Source organism: Eschrichtius robustus, chromosome 2, assembly GCF_028021215.1.
Source record: "Eschrichtius robustus isolate mEscRob2 chromosome 2, mEscRob2.pri, whole genome shotgun sequence".
Taxonomy (NCBI): Eukaryota; Metazoa; Chordata; class Mammalia; order Artiodactyla; family Eschrichtiidae; genus Eschrichtius; species Eschrichtius robustus.
Window position 1 is genome coordinate 60,877,180 of NC_090825.1, and position 25,267 is coordinate 60,902,446.

A 25,267-nucleotide genomic window follows, 5' to 3' on the forward strand; every position below is an offset into this window, starting at 1 on the left:
CAAGTTTACAAGTATTAGAATACCAAAAAATCCCTGTGACTTCTATTAGTGGGAACCTCCACTACTCTGAGCTCAAGTGTCTCTGAAGGAACTTCTACTAGAGAAAGTTCTTGGCCTCTCTCTGTCCCACTGATGTAATAAATAAGTTTAAGAGAATGAATTGAGTATGCTCAGTTCAGACCCTTCTGGGTTTTCTCTGAGATTTGTCTGTGCATAAAGAGGCAACATTCTGGTCTGCTCTTATTTTTGAGGTAAACTTACATCCGAGTGGGAGGCTTGCAGATGTCCAGCAGTACCCGTGATTCAGTGAAGTCTACGTAACTCAGGGTGAAAATTAGGAAACCCACTGTGGTTGTATATCAAAGCTACAACCTTTAGTCCAGCTTTTTGCTAGTTATTACTTTATTAAGCTGATGGGTTCATGTCCATCTGTGTGATTCCTGCATCTAATAATATCTAAGAAAAAATTTTATTTTATACTGAAACAAAAATACCTTTTAAATTGGCGGTTTTTTCCTCTATATCAAATATATATCATTTTTAAACTTTTCATCATGAAGAATTTAAGTATATATAAAAGCAGAAACAGTATAACAAAAATCTCCAGGTAACGTGTCTTCAATAATTATCAACTCATGACCAATACTGTTTCATCTGTACCACAGCCAATCCTCCCTTTGCAGATTATTCTGAAGCAAATCCCAGTCAATGTATTTCATCAATAAATATTTCAATATATATTTACATCACAACTAAAGTTAACATTTAATTTCTTAATGTCACCACAGTGTAATCAAATTTCCCTGTCTCACAATGTTTTTTAAGTGTATTAGAAGCAGGATCTAAATAAGGTTCATATACTGCAACTGATCTCTAAAGTCTCTCTTGTTCTATTGATTCTTTCTTCATATATTTTTTTCCTTGCAATTAAACATTTGTCTTACAGAGTTCTCACAGTCTGGATTTTGCTAGCTACCTTCTTGTGTTGTCATTTGATATGCACCTCTGTCCCCTGTGTTTCTAGTAAATTGAGAGATCTAAAGACTTAATCATATTTGAATTTGACTTTTTGGTTAGACCACTTCATAAGCAGTTTATATACCCCAACAGGAAATATAATTTCTAACAATCTTTTTTTGTGTGTGTGATGTTAACAGCTATCAATAACCATTGCCTAAATTTGTTATTCTATTAGAGGTTGCAAAATTATAATATTCCAATTCCATGATTCTTCCTAACTTGAATTCTTCTATAAAGAAAATGTCCTCTCATCCAACATTACTGATCTCAAGATAGAGTTTGTATAGAAAGGCAGTATAGATCTTGACTTGCAGATACCCCTTCAAGAGAGGACTTGCTGCCCAGCTATGAGGAGTATGGTTATCTGCCTCCAGCTGTTGACTTCAGGGTCCATTTCAGCTTTCAAGCTGAAGTCAAACTATCTCAGTTGGCCCCCAGCCCCTGGGACATAAGCAAGTTGGTGGAAGCCAGGGCACATTCTTGGATGGCCCTCAGCCAATGTCTAAGCAATGCAGGCTAAACACTCCTAGTTATTTCCCTAATGCAGGACTCATCTAAAGAGCATTCCTTACTCCAGAGCTCCACATTGGGCTTACAGAGACTTTGTCAAATCTGTATCACAGTTTGAGACAGCTCCCCTTGTCCAATCCTGCTTCTTCCCTTTTCCCTTCAATGGTATTTCTCTCTAATAAACCTTTTGCACGCTTAATTCCATTTTATTGTCTACTTCCCAGGGAAACCAGGTATTAGGAGGATCTAAATGATCTTGATTACTGACTTCTATTCTCTAAGTGTTAGTGAGAAAGATATTCTTAACTTCAGAACATTGTCTTAAAGATGTAACACATTGTTTGCTGTTAGTGAATTATCAAACTGTACTGAATTTGTCTAGATTCTTGTGAATGTACAGCTTCACCAGTCATCCTAAGGTACATTTTGTTCTCAGTCTGGCATTTCATGGGTCATCTGATTCTTTTCCAGTCATGATCACCATCCTACATAACCTTGTCTGTTTCCTGGAGGAGCAAGGGATGGTCAAATGAGCAACAGAGAAAACTATTCTTAAAATGTGTTATGAACTCAGTTTAGTTTAATGTGTCAAATGCTAGAGTATTACATGCAATTTTAGCACAGTCCATTTTTTGGCTGACTCTTGCTGAGGCTTGGCCTTCTTTAGTGACCTCCCAATCAATATGACCCTCACTTCATGTTCAAAAAATACTAAAGAAGAAAAGAAAAGGCTGCTGTCTGTTAGGTTATACAGGATTTATTTGGTATCTTCAAAAACCAATCTGAGAAAATTTTCCACTCACTGATTTTAGCTGAGCCACTGAGAAAACAAGAAAATCCTTCTGCAAAATTCTCAACAAAATGATATTATCTAAAGACCTGAAGCGTGAAACCTGGATTACAACAGCTGACCAAAAAACCAGAATGTGATGTCTATAAAAACTAAATAAAAACATAAAAAGTATAACAATATTTATTTAAAAACTGGAAAGGTATTTCTATAATTTGACAATGCATATATAATGTACACATGTAACAGTAAAAAGATATCTGAACTATCTAAACTATTAAATCAAGAATGAAAACACTGAGCTCTACTATTTATAATAGTTACATCATTTGTATATTTTCAAATGTATTTCTTATCAAAAATGACTCTTTCAGTTTTGTTTTTTTTTTCTAGTACACTACAGAATTAAATCTTTTAAAACAAAACAGATTGAAAGTTCTTCAGGTCTGCAACTGAGTAAAAAACTTCATACCTAATTATATTTAACTTTTGACAAAGTCATGACTTGAGTACAAAGAACTAAATGTGGTTTATGTAGTAATATGTTCACTTGACTGCAAAAGCCAAAAAGTAGGCTTTTTAAAAAAATCTATTCTAGACATTTAGATTCACTGTGGTATACAGCAAACATGGCCACCAATCTCCCTATTTCCACCACCACTTGCAATAGGATTTAGTCGCTTCTCCCATCAAGAGGTAGAGTTTATTTATCAACTTAATGAATTCACGCCAGCTCCTGACTTGCTTTAGCCCATGAAACAACAGCAAACATGATGAAAACAGACTTGCAAAGAGTTTTACACTGGGGCTTGCCCTTTTGCTGGTATTTGAACTCCATCCCTATGTGAACTAGCACTTGAGCAACCACATGGAGAGAGATCCCAGTCATCCCAGCTGAGACCACTATAAACCTGCCAACCCCAGCCAATCTACCTGGTGACCACAAAAGCATAAGTGAACCTAACCAAGATCTGCTGATCCCAGCAGAGACAAAAGAACCCACCCAGCTGAGCCTAACCCAAATGCCATCCCACAGAATAGTGAAATAAATAAATAGCGTTTGTTTTAAACTACTAAATTTGTGCTGATATTTGACAAGGACAACAGATAACTGATATACTCATCTACAGCTTTTTACTGTTTACGTAACATTTACTATATCATTGAATAACTGAAGTATACACAAGCACCACTTTGGGAAAAGGTAATCAAATATCAGTACCTGTACAATGATCATTACTCTACAAGATGGCCTTTTCTGCAGATTCTTCTAACTATGTAGTAAGAATAATCAAGAAGACATTTTAAAGGACAGATAGCAATCAACATGGAATCTTAACAGTTAATCTATTAAAAAAAAATTTAAAGACCACATCCTGAAAGTATACTGTATATTTTATATTTAGCTTTCTTAGACAAAACTATTTGAGGACTCCTTAAAGCCCAAATATTAGGGATTATGGTCTAAGAAATCATTCTGGTTTTTTTTTTAATTTACATAGCATCTTACAATGGTAAAAGATGGTACAAGAAAACTTTAGTTGTCCAAATGTCCTATCTTTCCAAAAATGTTTAGTTTCAAAAATGACTGACTAAATAAATAAGTAAATGTCTCTTAGGACATAGCAACAGTAAGTATTACCAAAAAGGCTGAAGATTATTATACTATGGTTGACATGCTATAATTTGGTTGGCTCACATCACAACATGAAAATTGTGTTAATAGGCTAGTAATGTAAAAAAAAGGCAAATCCTTTCAAGCAAAAGTTGAGGAGCATATTTTCATAATAATTTGGCTGGACTTGTCCCTGGTTTCTAAGAGAGAGCTGGGCCCCTCAGAGCTCATCTGAGTTTATGCTAATGAGATGACTCATGGTGGACCCCTAGACAATTTAAGGATGGGGACTGGCCATGTGGGGAATATGAACCATGCAATTAGAGGGTTGGGGCTTTGAGCCATGGGATATCATCCTGACCTCCCAACCTGGGGGAGCAGGGAGGGGATGGCAGGGAGAGAAGGGCTGGAAATTGAGTTCAATCATGAGGCAAATAACTGAAACAATCATTCCCATGTAATGAAACCCCAATAAAAACTCTTGACACCCAGAGCTTGAGTGAGCTTCCTCACTGGTGATATGCATTGATGTGCTGAAAGGGTGATGTGTCCTGAGGACACAGAAGCCTTACATTTGGGACCCTCCTAGACCTTGCCCTATGCATCTCTACATTTGGCTAGTCCCGATCATATCCTTTATAATAAAACTGTAATCATAAGTATAGTGCTTTCCTGAGTTCTGTTAGTCATTCTAGAGAATAATCAAACCTGAGGGGGTAGTAGGAATTTGTAGCTAATTGGTCAGAAGTGCAGGTGGCCTGGGAACCCTGGAGATTGCAGCTGTGACTGAGGTGAAGGGACTGTTGTACACGACTGTGCCCTTAACCTTTAAAATTCAACCTAACTCCAGGTAGTGCCAGAATTGCACTGCACATGGGAAAAGCAACTAAATACCAAAAACATAAAAAGAGCAAAGAGAAGACAAGGTTAAAACACATCAGCAGTGATAGTGAGAATTAGAAATAATCACAGTAGCAGTCACCCACTGAGTCAAAAATGGAAGGAAAAAAAGACAGTATCAAAGGCAAAAGAGAAAATTAAGAGATGATAGGGGAATAACTGATAAGGACAAGAAAAGTGGAGTTAGAGAGTTAGGATGGCATGCAACATGTACACTTAATAGTTGAGGGAGTCATTCATTCATTTAACAACTATTAATAACCTGCTACATGTAAGGCACTGTGCCAGATACTAAAGATACTGTGGTGAATAAAAAAAAAAACATGGCCCTCACTCTCATCTAGAGAGGAAGATAAATATTATACAGTTACACAATTAATTGTGTAATTGTGTAATATGTTATTAAGGCTACAAAGGATAAGCGTATAGTTGAACAAAGTCTTAATAAGACAGATATACAGATCAATAATAAGCTAAATCTACAGTTCTAAGACCTACACACTTTCATCTCTATTTGCAAATATATTAAACACAACATTATACATGTTAGCAAGGAAATACAGAATAATGTACATTTTAAAGGGTTTCACAAATAACAAAAAATCCAGATTAAATACTTACCTTACCTTCCACTAAAAACAGTACATTCCTGGAAGGTACCTGATATTTAAACATTTCCCATATTGGTTCTCAAATTTAGCTTCACCTTAATATACAGTTAAAAGTCTCATCTACATTTTAAAGTCATACACTTCCTTTAAACTAATGAGAATATATTTGTGAGTATTCAAAAAGACCAAAAAAAAAAAAAAACAAAACAAAACCTGAAACAAACAAAAATAACCATAAAATCACCAGAAACGATATCCCGACTTTTGGGCAAAAAGATTTCAGACACATATTTCATCAAGAGGCAGAGGTCAATTTCTACTAAATGTTATTAATGATCAGTTTTGAAATTTTTAGAAAAGCTGGATTAATTTTGAAGTTGTTTTTAACATACAATTCCCTAAAAACTCTTTCCAAACAGCAGTCAATTGGAAAACTAGAGTTTCTTACCTGTAATCATCTAACTGTACCAGAAACCGTACAATATCATGATGAGCTTTCAGTACAAGCAGTTCAGTGTAGGGGTTCTGGGTTTGTTCTTCACCTATTGTCTGTAAAGGAGATTTCTTGTAATGGGGGGAAAAAAAGAGAGAAAAAAAGAGAGAAAATGATTTATGATAAAAGACCACATTCGAATAAAACACATGGTATGCACTTAAGAACACAAGTTAAAAAACTGTAAGATATTATGTTCTAATACTATATATTATTTCCCCTAATATCAAGTAACTGCCAATTTAACATAAAACATTTCTCTTACCACAAATCCACATCATAAATTTAAAATTTTGAACTCAAAATAAATTTTTAAAGGGTATATTTTGTTTTATGGAAAGTACACCTCAATAAACCTGACCTAAATAATCAATGGGCCAAACCAACAAAATATTTTAGGATGGGTGTTTGTCAATTAAAACTTGGCAGAAACAAAACTGAAGGTCAAAGGGGTAAAATATAGACTAAAACAGTGCCTACCCCATTATAGGCACTCAACGCGTTTACTGAATGAATAAAGGAAGAAATGAAATAATTCAGTCAATGAATTCAATAAATTCAACTTCAGACAATAATATTGATAAAGATAACTGGTAACATATACAGAGTAGTAAGCTCAGTCCTAAACCTACACACCTTCATCCCTATTTGCAAACATATGGGTGGCAGTCCATATGCCACACACTGTGTAAAGCACATACGGCTTATAACTCACCCAATAATTCTGTAAGGTAGATCTTATCAACCCCATTTCTATAGTCAAACCCAGTACTATTTCATGATAAAAACCTGTGTTCTTAACCTCTGAACTGCAGTTTCTCAAACTTGACACTACTGACATTTTGGACTAGGTAATTCTTTTGTTGAGGGCTTTCCTGTGCATTGAAGGATGCTCAACATCATCCCTGGCTTCTACACACTAGATGCCAATAGAAATCCAACCTCTCCCCCCACCCCCAAATCGTGACAATCAAAAATATCTCTGGACATTGCCAAATGTCCTCTAAGGGGCAAAATCATCCCAGCAGACAAACACTGCTTAAACTAGAAGCCTGGATACAAAGTTCTTGCATAATTAAGGGAAAATCTTTGGTCCTGATAATGTACAGATTCACAGCAGTTCTAAAACTGAAGTACTTTTACATGAAGAAGTGTACAATTTAACACGCATGAATTTTTTTTTTTAAATTCACCCTCAAAGCAGTAATTTTTTATTTATCCCATCTCCCTTCTAGCAGTGGTTCTGATGAGAAAAGCAAAGGCAAGAAATCTGAAAACTGTATACCACTTCCCCCAAATGAAAGCTTGCCAAGCACGGCAGAATTAGTTAATCAAATTCTATAACTAATCAAATAATCGGGTTAATACATAATTGTCATATATATCACAAATGGACCAGTCACTTTCCCACAATTCTTTCATAACCTTTAGAATTTAAGCCTATCTTAAATAAGCCTAATTTTATATAAGAAATACTTCTTAAAAATTAGACAATAAGCCTCAACTGCAAAAATATGAGGAAGTTAAAACGGAGAAGTAAAGCTGCTTACAACCACCCAAGTTTTTTTTTAACAATCAAAACAAATATTTTCTATGAAAAATAAAAGGGAATCCAACACAAATTCTATTCTTCAGTGGCATATGAAATAAATTCCAGACCTCGACACTTTTCAGGTTCCAAAATTATTTTATTCGCAACATTTCAAATGTAAATCTCATTAGTCTGGTCAGTTATTCAGTCCCATGAAGAAAGTGTGACTATGGAACCCAAAATAGCAGCTAAAATATAATTTTTTTTATTTTTAAGCAAATTTGTTTTTTAAAATAATTATATTTTTGGTTCTGTATAGTCAAATTAATTTCATATTCCATGAGCAAGCATCAGTTGATGTTGGGAAGCGACACCATATCAAACAAACCAGAAGTGTAAATATGCAGTCACCGTCTCGTAGTCTCTACCAAACCGGATACTTTTTCTATTGAAATGAGACTGGTTTACGTGGGGAGACCAGTTAAGCGTCCTTGAGCCTGTTGCTGAACCACGTCAGTTTCAGTTTCCACACCTAGTGGAACATGGATTTACCTCTCAGGGAAAGAGCCCCCGCAATCCACCACCGCGACCCCGCCAAACCCGCCGACCCCGCCCCCGCAACCCGCAGGCCCCGCCTCCGCCGGGTCTCCCTCTTCCGGTCAGGAGCCCGGCTCACACAAGCCACAGCTCCGGCAAGCAAAGCCTCTGCGGTGGCAGGCAGGGTCCACCCCGGTGTTTACCTCGGCCAGTCCCTGAGGTTCTCGGCCTCCCCCGATCAGCCATCGCAACATCCGGGCAGCGACGGCGTTTCACGGGCCTAGGCCCCAGTCAGCCCGAACTCCGCGCCAGGCTCAGCCTTCTCCTACCTCTCTGGTAGCAGCTCAATAGAGGTGCTAATACCTGCCTTCTCAGATTTGCCCAAAATACGAAGTACGAAGCAGAGCGCAACGAAGAGAGAAGACTTCTGTCCCCAAAGAACTGCCGTACCCACCCGCAAGAGATTTGGTTAAGGGTAGCCGCCAGGGGAGCAGCAGCCGAAACCTTCGGCGTCCGCGGAGGTTCAGAGGCGCGCGCGGCACCGAGTGAGCACGCGCGGGGCGTCGCCTGATTTGGGCCCAGAGCCTGGGTAGTTCGAGCGGCCCCTGGTGGACACGCGGAACGCAGCAACTGGAGCCCGTCGTTAAGCAAGTGCTTGCCAAGAATAAATAGTCCCCTCCCTTTTTAGATGGCTTTTGCATCTTTCACTTGGCAAGCTTGGGGACCAGGAAGCCTTTCCATCTCCCCGCGGTTTCCTAAAGAGCTGCCTGGAGAAGGTTTACTTCAGTAGGCTTTTTCATCCGGACTAATCCCAGTGGCACGTGTGTACACCAGAATAAATCTGGCCAGTATTTATTGTGTGCTGTAGTACAGGTACTGTGCTAAGACTTCACATAAATCCTCACAGTAACCCTATACTGTCTATACTCCCTATTTTATAAAGAAACTGACCTCTGAGAGACTGGGTAGTTTGTCTACGGATAACAGAAAGTGGCTACACACACTGGAACCAAATATCCTAGCTCCAAAATTAGTGCTCTTAACTGTATGCTATACTGTTTCACATAATCTCCCTAAAGAATAGAAGGCACTACACATCCTCTGTTTTTTTTGACTTTTTTTGTTGAAGTATAGTTTATTTACAATGTTTCAGGTATACAGCAAAGTGATTCAGTTATACATATATATTCCTTTTCAGATTTTTTCCTTTATACAAGATATTGAACATACTTACCACCTGTGCTGTTCAGGTTTTTGTTGTTTATTCAATATTTTATATATAATAGTGTATATCTGTTAATCCAAAACTCCTAATTTATCCCTCCATCCCCCTTTCCCCTTTGGTAGCGGTTAGTTTTCTATGTCTGTGAGTCTATTTCTCTTTTGTAAATAAGTCTGTATCATTTTTTTAGATTCCACATGTAAGTGATATATGATATTTGTCTTTCTCTGACTTACTTAGTATGATAATCTCTAGGTCCATCCATGTTGCTGCAAATGGCATTATTTCATTCTTTTTTATGGCTGAGTAGTATTTCATTGTGTATACATACCATATTTTCTTTATCCACTCATCTGTCCATGGACATTTAGATTGCTTCCATGTCGTGGCTGTTGTAAATAGTGCTGCTATGAACATTGGGGTGCCTGTGTTCAAGTTAAGAGTTTTCTCTGGATATATGCCCAGCAGTGGGGTTGCTGGATCATATGGTAGTTCTATTTTTAGTTTTTTAAGGAACCTCCATCCAGTATCCATAGTGGCTGCACCAATTTACATTCTCACCAACAGTGTAGGAGGGTTCCCTTTTCTCCCCATCCTCTCCAGCATTTATTATTTGTAGACTTTGATGATGGCCATTCTAACTGCTATGAGGGAATACCTCACTGTAGTTCTGATTTGCAATTCTCTAATCATTAGCAATGTTGAGCATCTTTTCACGTGCCTCTTGGCCATCAGTGTGTCTTCTCTATAGAAATGTCTATTTAGGTTTTGATTGGGTTGTTTGAGTTTTGTGATAATGAGCTGTATGAGCTGTTTCTATATTTTGGAAATTAATCCCTTCTTGGTCACATCATTTGCAAATATTTCTCCCATTCCGTAGGTTGCATTTTCATTTTGTTTATAGTTTCCTTTGCTGTACAAAAGCTTTTAAGTTTAATTAGGTCCCGTTTGTTTATTATTGCTTTTGTTTCCATTACTCTAGGAAACGGATCCCAAAAAATATTGCTATGATTTATGTCAAAGAGTGTTCTGCCTATGTTTTCCTCTAAGAGTTTTATAGTATCCAGTCTTACATTTAAGTTTTTAATCCATTTTTAATTTATTTTTGTATATGGTGTTAGAGAATGTTCTAATTTCATTCTTTTACATGTAGTTGTCCAGTTTACCCAGCACCACTTATTGAAGAGACTGTCTTTTCTCCACTGTATATTCTTGCCTCCTTTGTTGTAGATTAATTGACCATAAATGCATGGGTTTATTTCTGGGCTTTCTACCCTATTCCATTGATCTGTGTCTATTTTTGTGTCTGTACCATACTGTTCTGATGACTGTAGCTTTGTAGTATAGTCTGAAGTCAGGAAGGGTAATTTCTCCAGCTCCATTCTTCTTTTTTAAGATTGTTTTGGCTATTTGGGGTCTTCTGTGTTCCCATACAAATTTAAAAATTTTTTGTTCCAGTTCTGTGAAAAATGCCATTAGTAATTTGATAGGGATTGCATTCAGTCTGTAGATTGCCTTGGAAAGTATGCTCATTTTAATAATATTGATTCTTCCAATCCAAGAACACGGTATATCTTTCCATCTGTGTGTGCTGTCTTCAATTTCTTTCATCAGCATCTTATAGTTTTCAGAATACAGGTCTTTTGCCTTAGATAGGTTTATTCCTAGGCATTTTATTCTTTATGATGTGATGGTAAATGGGATTATTTCCTTAATTTCTCTTTCTGATAGTTCATTGTTAGTTTATAGAAATGCAACAGATTTCTGTATATTAATTTTGTATCAGGCAACTTTACCAAATTCATTGATGAGCTCTCGTAGTTTTCTGATGGCATCTTTAGGATTTTCTATGTATAGTATCATGTCCTCTGCAAACAGTCACAGTTTTACTTCTTCCTTTCCCATCTAGACTCCTTTTCTTTCTTTTTCTACTCTGATTGCTGTGGCTAGGACTTACAAAACTATTTTGACTAAAAGTGGCAAGAGTGGGCATCCTTGTCTTGTTCCTGATCTTAGAGGGAATACTTTCAGCTTTTCACGGTTGAGTATGATGTTAGCTGTCGTTTTGTCATATATGGCCTTTATTATGTTGAGGTATGTTCCCTCTAGGCCCATTTTTAGGAGAATTTTTACCATAAATGGTTGTTGAATTTTATCAAAAACTTTTTCTGCATCTATTGAGATGATCATATGGCTTTTACTCTATTTGTTAATGTGGTGTATCACATTGATTGACTTGTGGATACTGAAAGATACTTGCATCCCTGGGATAAATCCCACTTGATCATGGTGTATGATCGTTTTAATGTGCTGTTGCATTCAGTTTGCTAGCATTTGGTTGAGTATTTTTGCGTCTATTTTCATCAGTGATATTAGCCTGTAATTTTCTGCTTTTGTGATATCTTTGTCTGGTTTTGGTATGAGGGTGATGGTGGCCTCACAGAATGAGTTTGGAAGTGTTCCTTACACTGCAATTTTTTGGAATAGTTTCAAAAGGATAGGTGTTAACTATTCTTTAAATGTTTGGTAGAATTCACCTGTGAAGCCATCTGGTCCTGGACTTTTGTTTGTTGGGAGTTTACTGATTCAATTTCAGTACTGGTAATTGTTCTGTTCATATTTTCTATTTCTTCCTGGTTCAGTCTGGGGAGATTGTACCTTTCTAAGAAGGTGTCCATTTCTTCTACGTTGTCCATTTTATTGGTGTATAAATTGGTGCTCATAGTAGTCTTCTATGATGCTTTGTATTTCTGTTGTGTTGGTTATAACCTCTTTTTCATTTTTTTATTTTACAGAGGTATAGTTGATTTACAATGTTGTGGTAATTTTTACTGTACACCAGACTGATTCAGTTTTATACACACATACACACACACACACACACACTTCTTTTTCATATTCTTTTCCATTATGGTTTATGACAGGATATTGAATATAGTTCCCTATGCTATACAATCAGACCTTGTTGTTTATCCATTCTACACATAATAGTTTGCATCTACTAATCCCAAGCTCCCAATCCATTCCTCCCCAACCCCTCTCCGCCTTGGCAACCACAAGTCTGTTCTCTATATCTGTGAGTCTGTTTCTATTTTGTAGATAAGTTCATTTGTGTCATATTTTACATTCCACATTTAAGTGCTATCATATGGTATTTGTTTTTCTTACTTACTTCACTTAGTATGATAATCTCTAGGTCCATCCATGTTGCTGCACATGGCATTATCCATTTTCATTTCCGATTTTATTGATTTGGGCCTTCTCCCTTTATTTCTTGATAAGTCTAGCTAAAGGTTTATCAATTTTGTTTATCTTTCAAATAACCAGCTTTTAGCTTTATTAATCTTTTCTATTCCTTTTTAGTCTTCATTTCATTTATTTTTTCTCTGATCTCTTTCATTTCTTTCCTTCTACTAACTTTGGTTTTGTTTGTTCTTCTTTCTCTATTTGCTCATATCCTCTATTTTAGCTACTAGATTTCCATAGGTACTCAAAGGGCTGTGGTTCTCTACTCTGGTTGCATATCAGAATTACTGGGTAGCTTCTGAAAAATATATATTCCTGGTTTCCCCCCCAGATTTATTAAAATAATGTCTATGGTTAGAACATAGAAATCAGGGTTTGGGGAAAGTTCCTCAGGTTATTCTCATGAGTAGCAAGGTTTGAGAATCACTGGTCTAGGGACTACATATGTCAGTAAAAGTTCATATATATATTTCCGTATGTGATTGTTAGGTTCAAATAAAGGTGCTAGCAGTAAATTCTTATAGAGAACCTACCGCAAGTGTCCCAACCAATGCATGAACTCAATAAACATTACTGGTCACAGATTCACTAGAGATGCAAAAAGGAATAATACAAAATTGCTGCCCTCTAAGATCAAGGCAGAATGTACTACACACCAATAAGAGAAGGCCATACACTCTAAGGTATGTTAGTTATGCGCAGCTACCCAATCTAACTGACAGTTCTTAGAGAACTAGGATCTCCCATGATTCATCTCTGTATTCATTTTGAGTGCACTTGATGAAGGAACACTGCCAAGAGTCAGAAGAAGATTGCCTTCAGTGTGCTATTCCCAAATTGGAGTCTACACGCATTTGAAGACAAGACCAAAACAGACTAGCCCTAGGAAAAGGGGGATATAAGATAAGTTAAACAAAAACCCAAGACCACCAAAATTTTAGTCCTGGAAGGACAATCTTCAAGTGAGGCAACATGGCTGCCCTGGTAGCCTAAATTTTATTCTGATTTAGCACATTCTTTGAGGGTTTGTCCACTGCCTCATTACTGTGATCTAAGGAACACTCTTCTGATCTTTAAAGCACTAGTCCAGGGATGAACAATTCCTCCCTTGCTTCCTTTTAGGACAGCTGAGAAAAAACTTTATCAAAGAGTATATTAGAGTAACCTTAAGAAAGCTGAAAGGGTGGGAAGCACTAAGAATCCATCTCTCCACCTAGACAACTATACTGGTAGAAAATGTGTGAACTTTTTTGGAACTATGAAATCTATTAAAAAGCTTGCAGCGAAAGGGCAGACAGCAGAAGCAAGAAGAACTACAAACCTGCAGCCTGTGGAACAAAAACCACATTCACAGAAAGAGAGACAAGATGAAAAGGCAGAGGGCTATGTACCAGAAGAAGGAACAAGATAAAACCCCAGAAAAACAACTAAATGAAGTGAAGATAGACAACCTTCCAGAAAAAGAATTCAGAATAATGACAGTGAAAATGATCCAGGACCTCGGAAAAAGAATGGAGGCAAAGATTGAGAAGATGCAAGAAATGTTTAACAAAGACCTACAAAAATTAAAGAACAAACACCTAGAAGAATTAAAGAACAAACAAACAGAGATGAACAATAACTGAAATGAAAACCACACTAGAAGGAATCAATAGCAGAATAACTGAGGCAGAAGAACGGATAAGTGACCTGGAAGACAGAATGGTGGAATTCACTGCTGCAGAACAGAATAAAGAAAAAAGAATAAAAAGATATGAAGACAGCCCAGGAGACCTCCGGGACAACATAAAACGCAACAACATTCGCATTATAGGGGTCCCAGAAGGAGGAGAGAGAGAGAAAGGATCCAAGAAAATATCTGAAGAGATTATAGTCAAAAACTTCCCTAACATGGGAAAGGAAATAGCCACCCAAGTCCAGGAAGCGCAGAGAGTCCCAGGCCGGAAAAACCAAACGAGAAACATGCCGAAACACACAGTAATAAAATTGGCAAAAATTAAAGACAAAGAAAAATTACTGAAACCAGCAAGGGAAAAACGACAAACAACACACAAGGGAACTCCCATAAGGTTAACAGCTGATTTCTCAGCAGAAATTCTACACGCCAAAAGCGAGTGGCATGACGTATTTAAAGTGATAAAAGGGAAAAACCTACAACCAAGATTACTCTACCCGGCAAGGATCTCAGTCAGATTTGACGGAGAAATAAAAAGCTTTACAGACAAGCAAAAGCTAAGAGAATTCAGCACCACCAAACCAGCTCTACAACAAATGCTAAAGGAACTTCTCTAAGTGGGAAACACAAGAGAAAAAAAGAACCTACAAAAACAAACCCATAACAATTAAGAAAATGGTAATAGGAAGATACATATCGATAATTACCTTAAACGTGAATGGATTAAATGCTCCAACCAAAAGACACAGGCTCGCTGAATGGATACAAAAACAAGATCCATATACATGCTGTCTACAAGAGACCCACTTCACACGTAGGGACACAGACTGAAAGTGAGGGGATGGAAAAAGATATTCCATGCAAATGGAAATCACAAGAAAGCTGGAGTCGCAATACTCATATCAGATAAAATAGACTTTAAAATAAAGAATGTTACAAGAGACGAGGAAGGACACTACATAATGATCAAGGGATCAATCCAAGAAGAAGATATAACAATTATAAATATATATGCACCCAACACAGGAGCACCACAATACATAGGGTACCTGCTAACAGCTATAAAAGAGGAAATCGCCAGTAACATAATAATAGTGGGGGACTTGAACACCTCACTTACAGCAATGGACAGATCATCCAAACAGAAAATTAATAAGGAAACACAAGCTTTAAAGGACACAATAGACCAAAAGAGATTTAATTGATATTTATAGGACATTCCATCCAAAAACAGCAGATTACACTTTCTTCTCAAGTGCGCACAAAACATTCTCCAGGATAGATCACATCTTGGGTCACAAATTAAGCCTCAGTAAATTTAAGAAAACTGAAACCATATCAAGCATCTTTTCTTACCACAACGCTATGAGATTAGAAATCAATTACAGGGAAAAAAACGTAAAAAACACAGACGCATGGAGGCTAAACAGTACGTTACTAAATAACCAAGAGATCACTGAGGAAATCAAACAATACCTAGAGACAAATGACAATGAAAACACGACAATCCAAAACCTATGGGATGCAGCAAAAGCAGTTCTAACAGGGAAATTCATAGCAATACAAGCCTACCTCAAGAAACAAGAAAAACCTCAAATAAAGAATCTAACCTTACACCTAAAGGAACTAGAGAAAGAAAACAAACAAAACCCAAAGTTAGTAGAAGGAAAGAAATCATAAAGATCAGAGCAGAAATAAACGAAATAGAAACAAAGAAAACAATAGCAAATATCAATAAAACTAAAAGTTGGTTCTTTGAGAAGATAAAATTGATAGCCCTTTAGCCAGACACATCAAGAAAAAGAGGGAGAGGACTCAAATCAATAAAATTAGAAATGAAAAAGGAGAAGTTACAACAGACACTGTAGAAACACAAAGCATCCTAAGAGACTACAACAAGCAACTTTATGCCAATAAAATGGACAAGCTGGAATAAATGGACAAATTCTTAGAAAGGTATAACCTTCCAAGACTGAAACAGGAAGAAATAGAAAATATGAACAGACCAATCACAAGGAATGAAATTGAAACTGTGATTAAAAATCTTCCAGCAAACAGAAGTGCAGGACCAGATGGCTTCACAGGTAAATTCTATCAAACATTTAGAGAAGAGCTAACACCAATCCTTCTCAAACTCTTCCAAAAAATTGCAGAGGAAGGAACACTCCCAAACTCATTCTATGAGGCCACCATCACCCTGATACCAAAACCAAAGATACTACAAAAAAAGAAAATTACAGACCAATATCACTGATGAATATAGATGCAAAAATCCTCAACAAAATACTAGCAAACAGAATCCAACAACACATTAAAAGGATCATACACCATGATCAAGTGGGATTTATCCCTGGGACGCAAAGATTCTTCAATATATGCAAATCAATCAATGTGACACACCATACTAACAAACTGAAGAATAAAAACCATTTGATCATCTCAATAGACGCAGAAAAAGCTTTTGGCAAAATTCAACACTCATTTATGATAAAAACTCTCCAGAAAGTGGGCGTAGAGGGAACCTATCTCAACATAATAAAGGCCATATATGACAAACCCACAGCAAACATCATTCTCAATGGTGAAAAACTGAAAGCATTTCCTCTAAGATGAGGAACAAGACAAGGATGTCCACTCTCGCCACTATCATTCAACATAGTTTTGGAAGTCCTAGCCACGGCAATCAGAGAAGAAAAAGAAATAAAAGGAATACAAATTGGAAAAGAAGAAGTAAAACTGTCACTGTTTGCAGATGACATGATACTATACATAGAGAATCCTAAAGATGCCACCAGAAAACTACTAGAGCTAATCAATGAATTTGGTAAAGCTTCAGGATACAAAATTAATGCACAGAAATTTCTTGCATTCCTATACACTAATGATGAAAAATCTGAAAGAGAAATTAAGGAAACACTCCCATTTACCACTGCAACAAAAAGAATAAAATACCTAGGGAAACAAAAGACCTGTATGCAGAAAACTATAAGACACTGATGAAAGAATTTAAGGTTGATACAAACAAATGGAAAGATATACCATGTTCCTGGATTGGAAGAATCAATACTGTGAAAATGACTACACTACCCAAAGCAATCTACAGACTCCATACAATCACTATCAAATTACCAATGACATCTTTTACAGAACTAGGAAAAAAATTTTTTTAATTTGTATGGAAACATAAAAGACCCCGAATAGCCAAAGCAGTCTTGAGGGAAAAAAAACAGAGCTGGAGAAATCAGATTCCCTGACTTTAGACTATATTACAAAGCTACAGTAATCAAGACAATATGGTACTGGCACAAAAACAGAAACATAGATCAATGGAATAGGATAGAAAGCCCAGAGATAAACCCAGGCACCTATGGTCAACTAATCTATGACAAAGGAGACAAGGATATACAATGGAGAAAAGACAGTCTCTTCAATAAGTGGTGCTGGGAAAACTGGACAGCTACATGTAAAAGAATGAAATCAGAACACTCCCTAACACCATACACAAAAATAAACTCAAAATGGATTAGAGACCTTAATGTAAAGCAAGACACTATGAAACTCTTAGAGGAAAACAGGCAGAACACTCTATGACATAAATCACAGCAAGATCCTTTTTGACCCACCTCCTAGAGAAATGGAAATAAAAACAAAACTAACAAATGGGACCTAATGAAACTTAAAAGCTTTTGCACAGCAAAGGAAACCATAAACAAGACGAAAAGACAACCCTCAGCATGGGAGAAAATATTTGTAAATGAATCGACGGACAAAGGATTTATCTTCAAAATATATAAGCAGCTCATGCAGCTCAACAGTAAAAAAACAAACCACCCAATCAAAAAGTGGACAGAAGACTTAAATAGACATTTCTCCAAAGAAGACAGACAGATGGCAAAGAAGCACATGAAAAGCTGCTCAACATCACTAATCATTAGAGAAACGCAAATCAAAACTACAATGAGGTATCACCTCACACCAGTTAGAATGGGCATCATCAGAAAATTTACAAACAACAAATGCTGGAGAGGGTGTGGAGAAAAGGGAACCCTCTTGCACTGTTGGTGGGAATGTAAACTGATACAGTCACTATGGAGAACAGTATGGAGGTTCCTTAAAAAACTGAATATAGAATTACCATATTACCCAGCAATCCCACTACTGGGCATGTACCCAGAGAAAACCATAATTCAAAAAGAAACATGCACCCCAATGTTCATTGCAGCACTATTTACAATAGCCAGGTCATGGAAGCAACCTAAACACCCATCGACAGACGAACGGATAAAGGAAATGTGGTACATACATAAAATGGAATATTACTCAGCCCTAAAAAAAACAAAATTGGGTCATTTGTAGAGACGTGGATGGATCTAGAGACTGTCATACAGAGTAAAATAGATCAGAACGAGAAAAACAAATATCGTGTATTAACACATATATGTGAAACCTAGAAAAATGGTACAGAAGAACCGATTTGCAGGGCAGAAATTGAGACACAAATGTAGAGAACAAACGTATTGACACCAAGGGGGGAAAGTGGCGGGGGGTGGGGGTGTGATGAATTGGGAGATTGGGATTGACATGTATATGTATAAAATGGATGACTAATAAGAACCTGATGTATAAAAAATAAATAAAATTCAAAAGCAAAAAAAAAAAAAGTTTTCAGCTTTTATGGGAAATTTTGGCTAGCACAGAGTCTGGCCACCACTGTTTCAACCCACCTTGACAGAAACTGCTTCCAGGAGATTTAAAGGAACAGTACACATTTGAGTTTTTTTCGCAGTACACATTTGAGTCTGACCTTTTCCCCCTTTTGAAACATTTCCTCATTTGAGAGGAGTTTAGTGAGCTACCACACATGCCCAGGGAAAGACAGAGGCTCAAAAAAGACCAGAAGAGACCTTGAAGCTTTCATCTCAAGCTAATCCCCACCACAGAAACACCTTTCAAGAATTAAAAAAGACAGAAAATTCCCGGTAAGAGGGAGAATCTGATTTCCAGAGTTAACACATTGAAAAATTCAAATGTGCAGTTTAAAAAAAAATCACAGGCATACAAAATATCAGGAAAGTATGGCTCATTCAAAGGAACAAAATTAATTGACAGAAACTGACCCTGAGGAAGCTCAGACATTCAACTTACTAGACAAAGACTTTTTTAAAACTGTCTTAAAAAAAACAACAACAAAAGTGTTTTACAGAGGCTCAAAGAGCTAAAGGAAGACATGGTCAAAAACAGGAAAACAATATATGAACAAAATGAGAATATCAATAAAAACAAGACATAAAAAGGAATCAAAAGAAATTCTGAGGCTGAAAAATACAACTGAAGTGGAAAATTCACTGGAGAGGTTCAAAAGCAGATTTTACCAGACAGAAGAAAGAAGCAGTGAAGACAGGACAATTGAAATTAGTAAGTTTGAGTAACAGAAAAAGAAAAAAGGATAAAGAAAAGTGAACAGAGCCTAAGGGACCTGTGGAACACCATCAAGTGGATCAACATATGAACTGTAGTAGTCCCAGAATGTAAAGAAAAAGAAAAAAGGGTAGAAAAAATATTTGAAGAAATAATGGCCGAAAACGGCCCAATTTTGATGAAAGACATAAATCTACAAATCCAAGAAGCTCATTGACCTCTAAGTATAGGCATGCAATGGAATAGTATTCAGCCATAAGAAGGAATGAAATGTTTGTATTTCTATAACATGATGTAAGTGATATAAGCCAGACACAGAAGGACAAATATTGTATGATTCTATTTGTATGAAGTACTTAGAACAGACACATTCATATAGAGAAAAAGTGGAATAGAAGTTACCAGCGGCTGGTATCAGGGGCTGGTACCAGGGGCTGGGAAGGGAGAATTGAGAGTTATTGTTTCATGGATACAGAATTTATGTTGAGAATAGTAAAAAATTTTTTAAAAGCCTGAGGTATAGATAACGGTGATCATTATACTACATTGTGAATGTATTTAATGCCACTGAATTGTACACTTACAAATGGCTAAAATGATAAATAGTATGTAATGTTTATTTTACCGGGGGGAAAAAAACAAATAGTACAATGGAACAGAATTTGGAGTCCAGAAATATATATATATATATATATATATATATATATATATACATACATATACATATACACACACACATATGGAAACCAATTTTTTACAAAGGTATAAAGTCAGTCAATGGAGAAAAGATATCTTTTCAATAAATGGTGTTAAAAATTTGACATACATACCCAAATAAACTTCAATCTGCATCTCACTCCATATACAAAATTCAACATGTATCACAGACGTACATGTAAAACCTAAAACTATAAAAGTTCTAGAATAAAACACAGAAAAAAATTTTGTGACCCTGAATTAGGCAAAGACTTCTTAGTTATGACTTCAAAAGCATGACACTGTACTTCATCAAAATTAACATTTCTGCTCTTCAGAAGACACTGTTAAGAGAATTAAAAGATAAGCCATAAACTGAAGGAAATACTTATAAATCAGTATCTGATGAAGAGTATATACCCAGAACATAAATTATCAAAACATAATAGGGGTCCAATTTGGGGTAAGATGGATTAAACACACAATACCTTTTCTCTCCAAGTGAACACTATAAAACTTGGATACTGCAGCTATTTGAGGATCAGAGAAAAAGTAGGGGGGAAAAGAAAATTCAAAACACTACCAACTCAGCATTTCTTTTTCCTCCAGTAACTCCCACCCCCAGCCTAAATCCAATGCAGCCTCAAATCTAGAAATGAACACAGTCAGGCAGACAGAGAAAGATGCAGGAAAAGCCCTCAATTTCTGTCTAGAAGAGTCAGAAAAGGAACCCTTAAAGTTCAGAGAAAATGGAAGCATCCCTGGGGTGTAGAAGGGTTTGCTCCTTTTTCTCCATTCTCTCACACCATAGACTCCAAGATAGCCAATAGCAATGGTGGCAGCAGCAACAGTGGCCAACAACAGGAGACTGCAGGAGCCAAAACTCTAAAGGAAAACAAACACTTCCTCTTCGTTTGATGGAGTTAATGCAGCAAGATGGTAGATCCAAAGCCTATATCTGTTTTTCTCCCTCTGTCTACCTCCCATCAATTGACACCAGAGGTGGAACAACTGTGGAAATACGTGGTTTCTAATCAGAGATCCAAAAGGGGTGCCCCAAAGAACCAGAAAGCACTGAAAAACATAGTGGAAAGGGGAAAACAGCCACATAAAGTTTTATATTAACTCCTGAGCTCACTCCTCTCACCTGAATATGCATGGATCTTATCCTAATTAGCATACTAAAGACACTGAGAACTAAGCTAACAGATAAAATTTCACTCAGGTCCAAGGCTAACTACTCAGTGGCACACAGGGTACAAATTCAAATACTACTGCTAAGGCTTTAAAAGTGAACCAACATTGGAACCACAGTCACAGGAGAAAGGTTGGAACATGCCAGGTTAACTGCTTACTAAAATAAAAATACCAACATTCCCTAGAGGACTTAACACAGCTTCTTAGTGTCATACAACAAAGGTGCAGAAATTCAATCTGAAATTACTTGGCATGTGAAAAAATACAAAAACCTCAACCCACGTGGGAAAACATATTCAAAGATGACAATGACAAGATGATACAAACACTGGAATTATCTGACAAAGACTTCAAAGAACTATTATAAAACTGCTCAAATGGCAACTCTGAACACTTCTGAAACAAATGTTAAAATGGAAAGTAAGAATCAGCAAAGAAACACAATATATAAAATGGAAGAACCAAATGGAAATTTAGAATTAAAAATACAATAATCAAAATTAAAAACTCACTGGATGAACTCAAAAGCAGAATAAAGATGACAGAGAAAAAGTCAGTGAACTTGAATGGAGAAAATCAATAAAACCAAAATCTGGGTTTTTTAAAAAGATCAATAAAATTGATAAACCTCTAGCAAGACTGATCAAAAAAAAAAAAAAAAAGAGGAAAAAACCCCCAGAAATTAGCAATAAAGGAATGAAAAAGGGGATATCACTATAAACCCTATAAACATTAAAAGGACAGACATTAAAAGGATAATAAAAGAATACTATAAACAATTCTACAAACATAAATTTAACAACTTCAATGCAGTAGACTAATTTCTCAAATATCACAAACTACCCAAACTCATTCTAGCTCAAATAAATAACATAAGTAGTTCTGTAACCATTAATAATGCTGAATTCATAGTTTAAAATGTTCTGAAAAAAACCTTCCAGGCCCAGGTGGCAAATACTAATGAAAATCCCAGGAATATTTCCTACAGATGGGCAAGCTGCTTCTAAAATTTATAAGGAAGGACAAAGGAACTAGAATACATTGTGAGACACTGTTAGGAACTGAAAAGGATACTCACAATTTTTTAAATTGAACATTATAGTACCTGATCTCAAGGAAGTTATAGTAGACTTTAGATTAGCACTGAGGAGATTCCTGCATGTTAGTACGAAGGATAACAGATGATGACATACAAATTAGTACTGAGTAAACTCAAAGAGTAAGTTCTAATGGAATCTTATTTTAAAATCATCAGAGTTCTCGAGATTGGTTACACAACAATGTGAATGTACTTAACACAACTGCACTGTACATTTCAAAATGGCTCAGGTAAGTATTATGTGTACTTTACCACAATAAAAAATAAAAATAGGAAATCACATCATCAACATGGCAGAATAAAGAGTTTTCTACCATCTTTCCCCCAAAGAACAGTGACTCAGACAATCACCCATGGAGGAGAGTACCTTTGTGGAAGTCTGGGAGTCCAGCAGAGAAGCTCCAGTATACTGCTGAAGAAAAAAAAAAAAAAATCCAAGATTGAATACATACAAGAGGGTAAAATACTGACAAGTGCTGTGCAACTAGGGGCTGGGGAGTGGCTGGGAGGACAGCACCAGCACCAGGAACACGGATCCTATTAACTCTCCACAAACTCGATCAGGAAGCCTGCCAAGGAGCCGCTGGGGAGGCCTCACCTGTAGATTCCCCCAACTGGCCCAAAGGCCCTCCCAATGCTCCACACACCTCACCCACACCTCAAGGCTGGCTATCTACATATGTCCCTGATGGTGGTGGGAGCCTTTTTAGTGATAATGTACAGAAACCCAGCCTGACTGCAGGGTTGGGAGAAGGCACACAAACTTGAACAATCAGCATTGCCCTAGGGAAAGTAAACAGAACACTGATAGCACACAGCCTGGCTTTGCAGGATAGAGAGCGGCATACAATCTGAAGAATCCCCCCCAACCCAAGAGGGAACAAGTGTGAAGCACAAATATACACAGCAAAGGTCTGGGAAAGCTGTCCTCCAGAAATGAAGGAAAAATAAAGACTTTCCCATTCATGCAAAGCCTGAGGGAGTTCATCACCACTATACCTGCCTTACCAAAAATGCTGAAAGGAATTCTTCAAGCTGAAATGAAACAGGAAATTAGTTTTCCTAATTTCACTGATTAGTAACAGAAAAATATAGAAAAGTATAAAACACACTGGTAAAGGTAAATATATAGTCAAATTCAGCATACGGTGGTGTGTTAATCACTTGACTCTAAACAAAAGCCAGAAGTACTGGGGGCTTCCCTGGTGGCGCAGTGGTTGAGAGTCTGATTGCCAATGCAGGGGACACGGGTTCGAGACCTTGTCCGGGAAGATCCCACATGCCGCGGAGCAACTGGGCCCGTGAGCCACAACTACTGAGCCTGTGCATCTGGAGCCTGTGCTCCGCAACAAGAGAGGCCGCAACAGTGAGAGGCCCGTGCACCGCGATGAAGAGTGGCCCCACTCGCCGCAACTAGAGAAAGCCCTCACACAGAAACGAAGACCCAACACAGCCAAAAATAAATTAATTAATTAATTTTAAAAAAAAGGACAAAAGTACTAAAAACAACTATAGCTACAATAATTTGTTAATGGAAGCATAATATAAAAAGATGTAAATTGTGACACCAGAAACAAAATGTGGGGGTAGTAAAAGGGTAAAGTTCTGTGTGCTGTTGAAGTTAAGTTCTTATCAGTTTAAAAAAGACTTATATCTATAGGATGTTTTATGTAAGCCTCATGGTAACCACAAAACAAAAACCTAGAGTAGATACACAACGATAAAGAGAAGGAAATCAAAGAAAAAGACATACGGAAAATCACAAATCCACAAAGAAAGACAGCAAAAAGGAAGAAAGGAAAAGGCATTTGTACGTTCTTTCCTATCAATAATTACTTTAAATGTAAATGGACTAAGTTCTCCACTCAAAAGGCATAGAGTGGCTAAACAGATTTTTAGGAAACAAACAAACAAATGCAAGTATACTCAGCCAACAAAAGACTCACTTCAGCTTTAAAGACACACACACTCAAAGTGAAGACAGAAAAAGATAGTCAATGCAAGAGGAAACCAAAAGACAGAGTAGTCATACTTATATCAGACAAAACAGGTTTTAAGTCAAAAACTAACAAGAGACAAAGAAGGTCATTATGTAATAATAAAGGGGTCAATTCATCAAGAGGATATAACAATTGTAAATATGTATGCACACAAATTGGAGAACTTAAATATATTAAGCAAATACTAACATATCTTAAAGGAGAAATTAGACAACTATACATACAATAACAGTAGGGGATTTCAATAGCCCACTTTCAACACGTCATCCAGTTAACAAATCAACAAAGAAACACTGGACCTGAATTACAGTTTACCAATGAGCATAACAGACATATACAGAACATTCCATCCAACAGCAGTTGAATACACATTCTTCTCAAGTGTACACAAAACATTCTCCAGGATAGATCATACGTTAGGTCACAAAACAAGTCTTGGCAAATTTAACAACACTGAAATTGCAAATATGATTAAAATCATACCAAGTGGGTTTCCCTGGTGGCACAGTGGTTAAGAATCTGCCTGCAAACGCAGGGGATGTGGGTTCGAGCCCTGGTCCGGAAAGATCCCACATGCTATGGAGCAACTAAGCCCATGCGTCATTACTGAGCCTGCGCTATAGAGACCATGAGCCACAACTACTGAGCCCGCGTACCACGCACCTAGAGCCCAGGCTCTGCAACAAGAGAAGCTACCACACTGAGAA

General features: G+C 37.0%; 1 protein-coding gene across 1 annotated transcript in view; it reads right to left on the minus strand.

Annotated features, from left to right (window-relative positions):
- WDR41 (WD repeat domain 41) overlaps window positions 1-8,534 on the minus strand; it is a 48,464-nt gene extending 39,930 nt beyond the window's left edge. Inside the window, exons 1-2 of the mRNA XM_068535545.1 lie at window positions 8,211-8,534; window positions 5,895-6,010 (exon numbers count right to left, since the gene is read on the minus strand). Of these exons, the coding sequence (XP_068391646.1) occupies window positions 5,895-6,010; window positions 8,211-8,261 (167 nt within the window). The 5' untranslated portion in view covers window positions 8,262-8,534. The remainder of the gene's footprint in view (window positions 1-5,894; window positions 6,011-8,210) is intronic.
- Window positions 8,535-25,267: the final 16,733 nt, after the last annotated feature.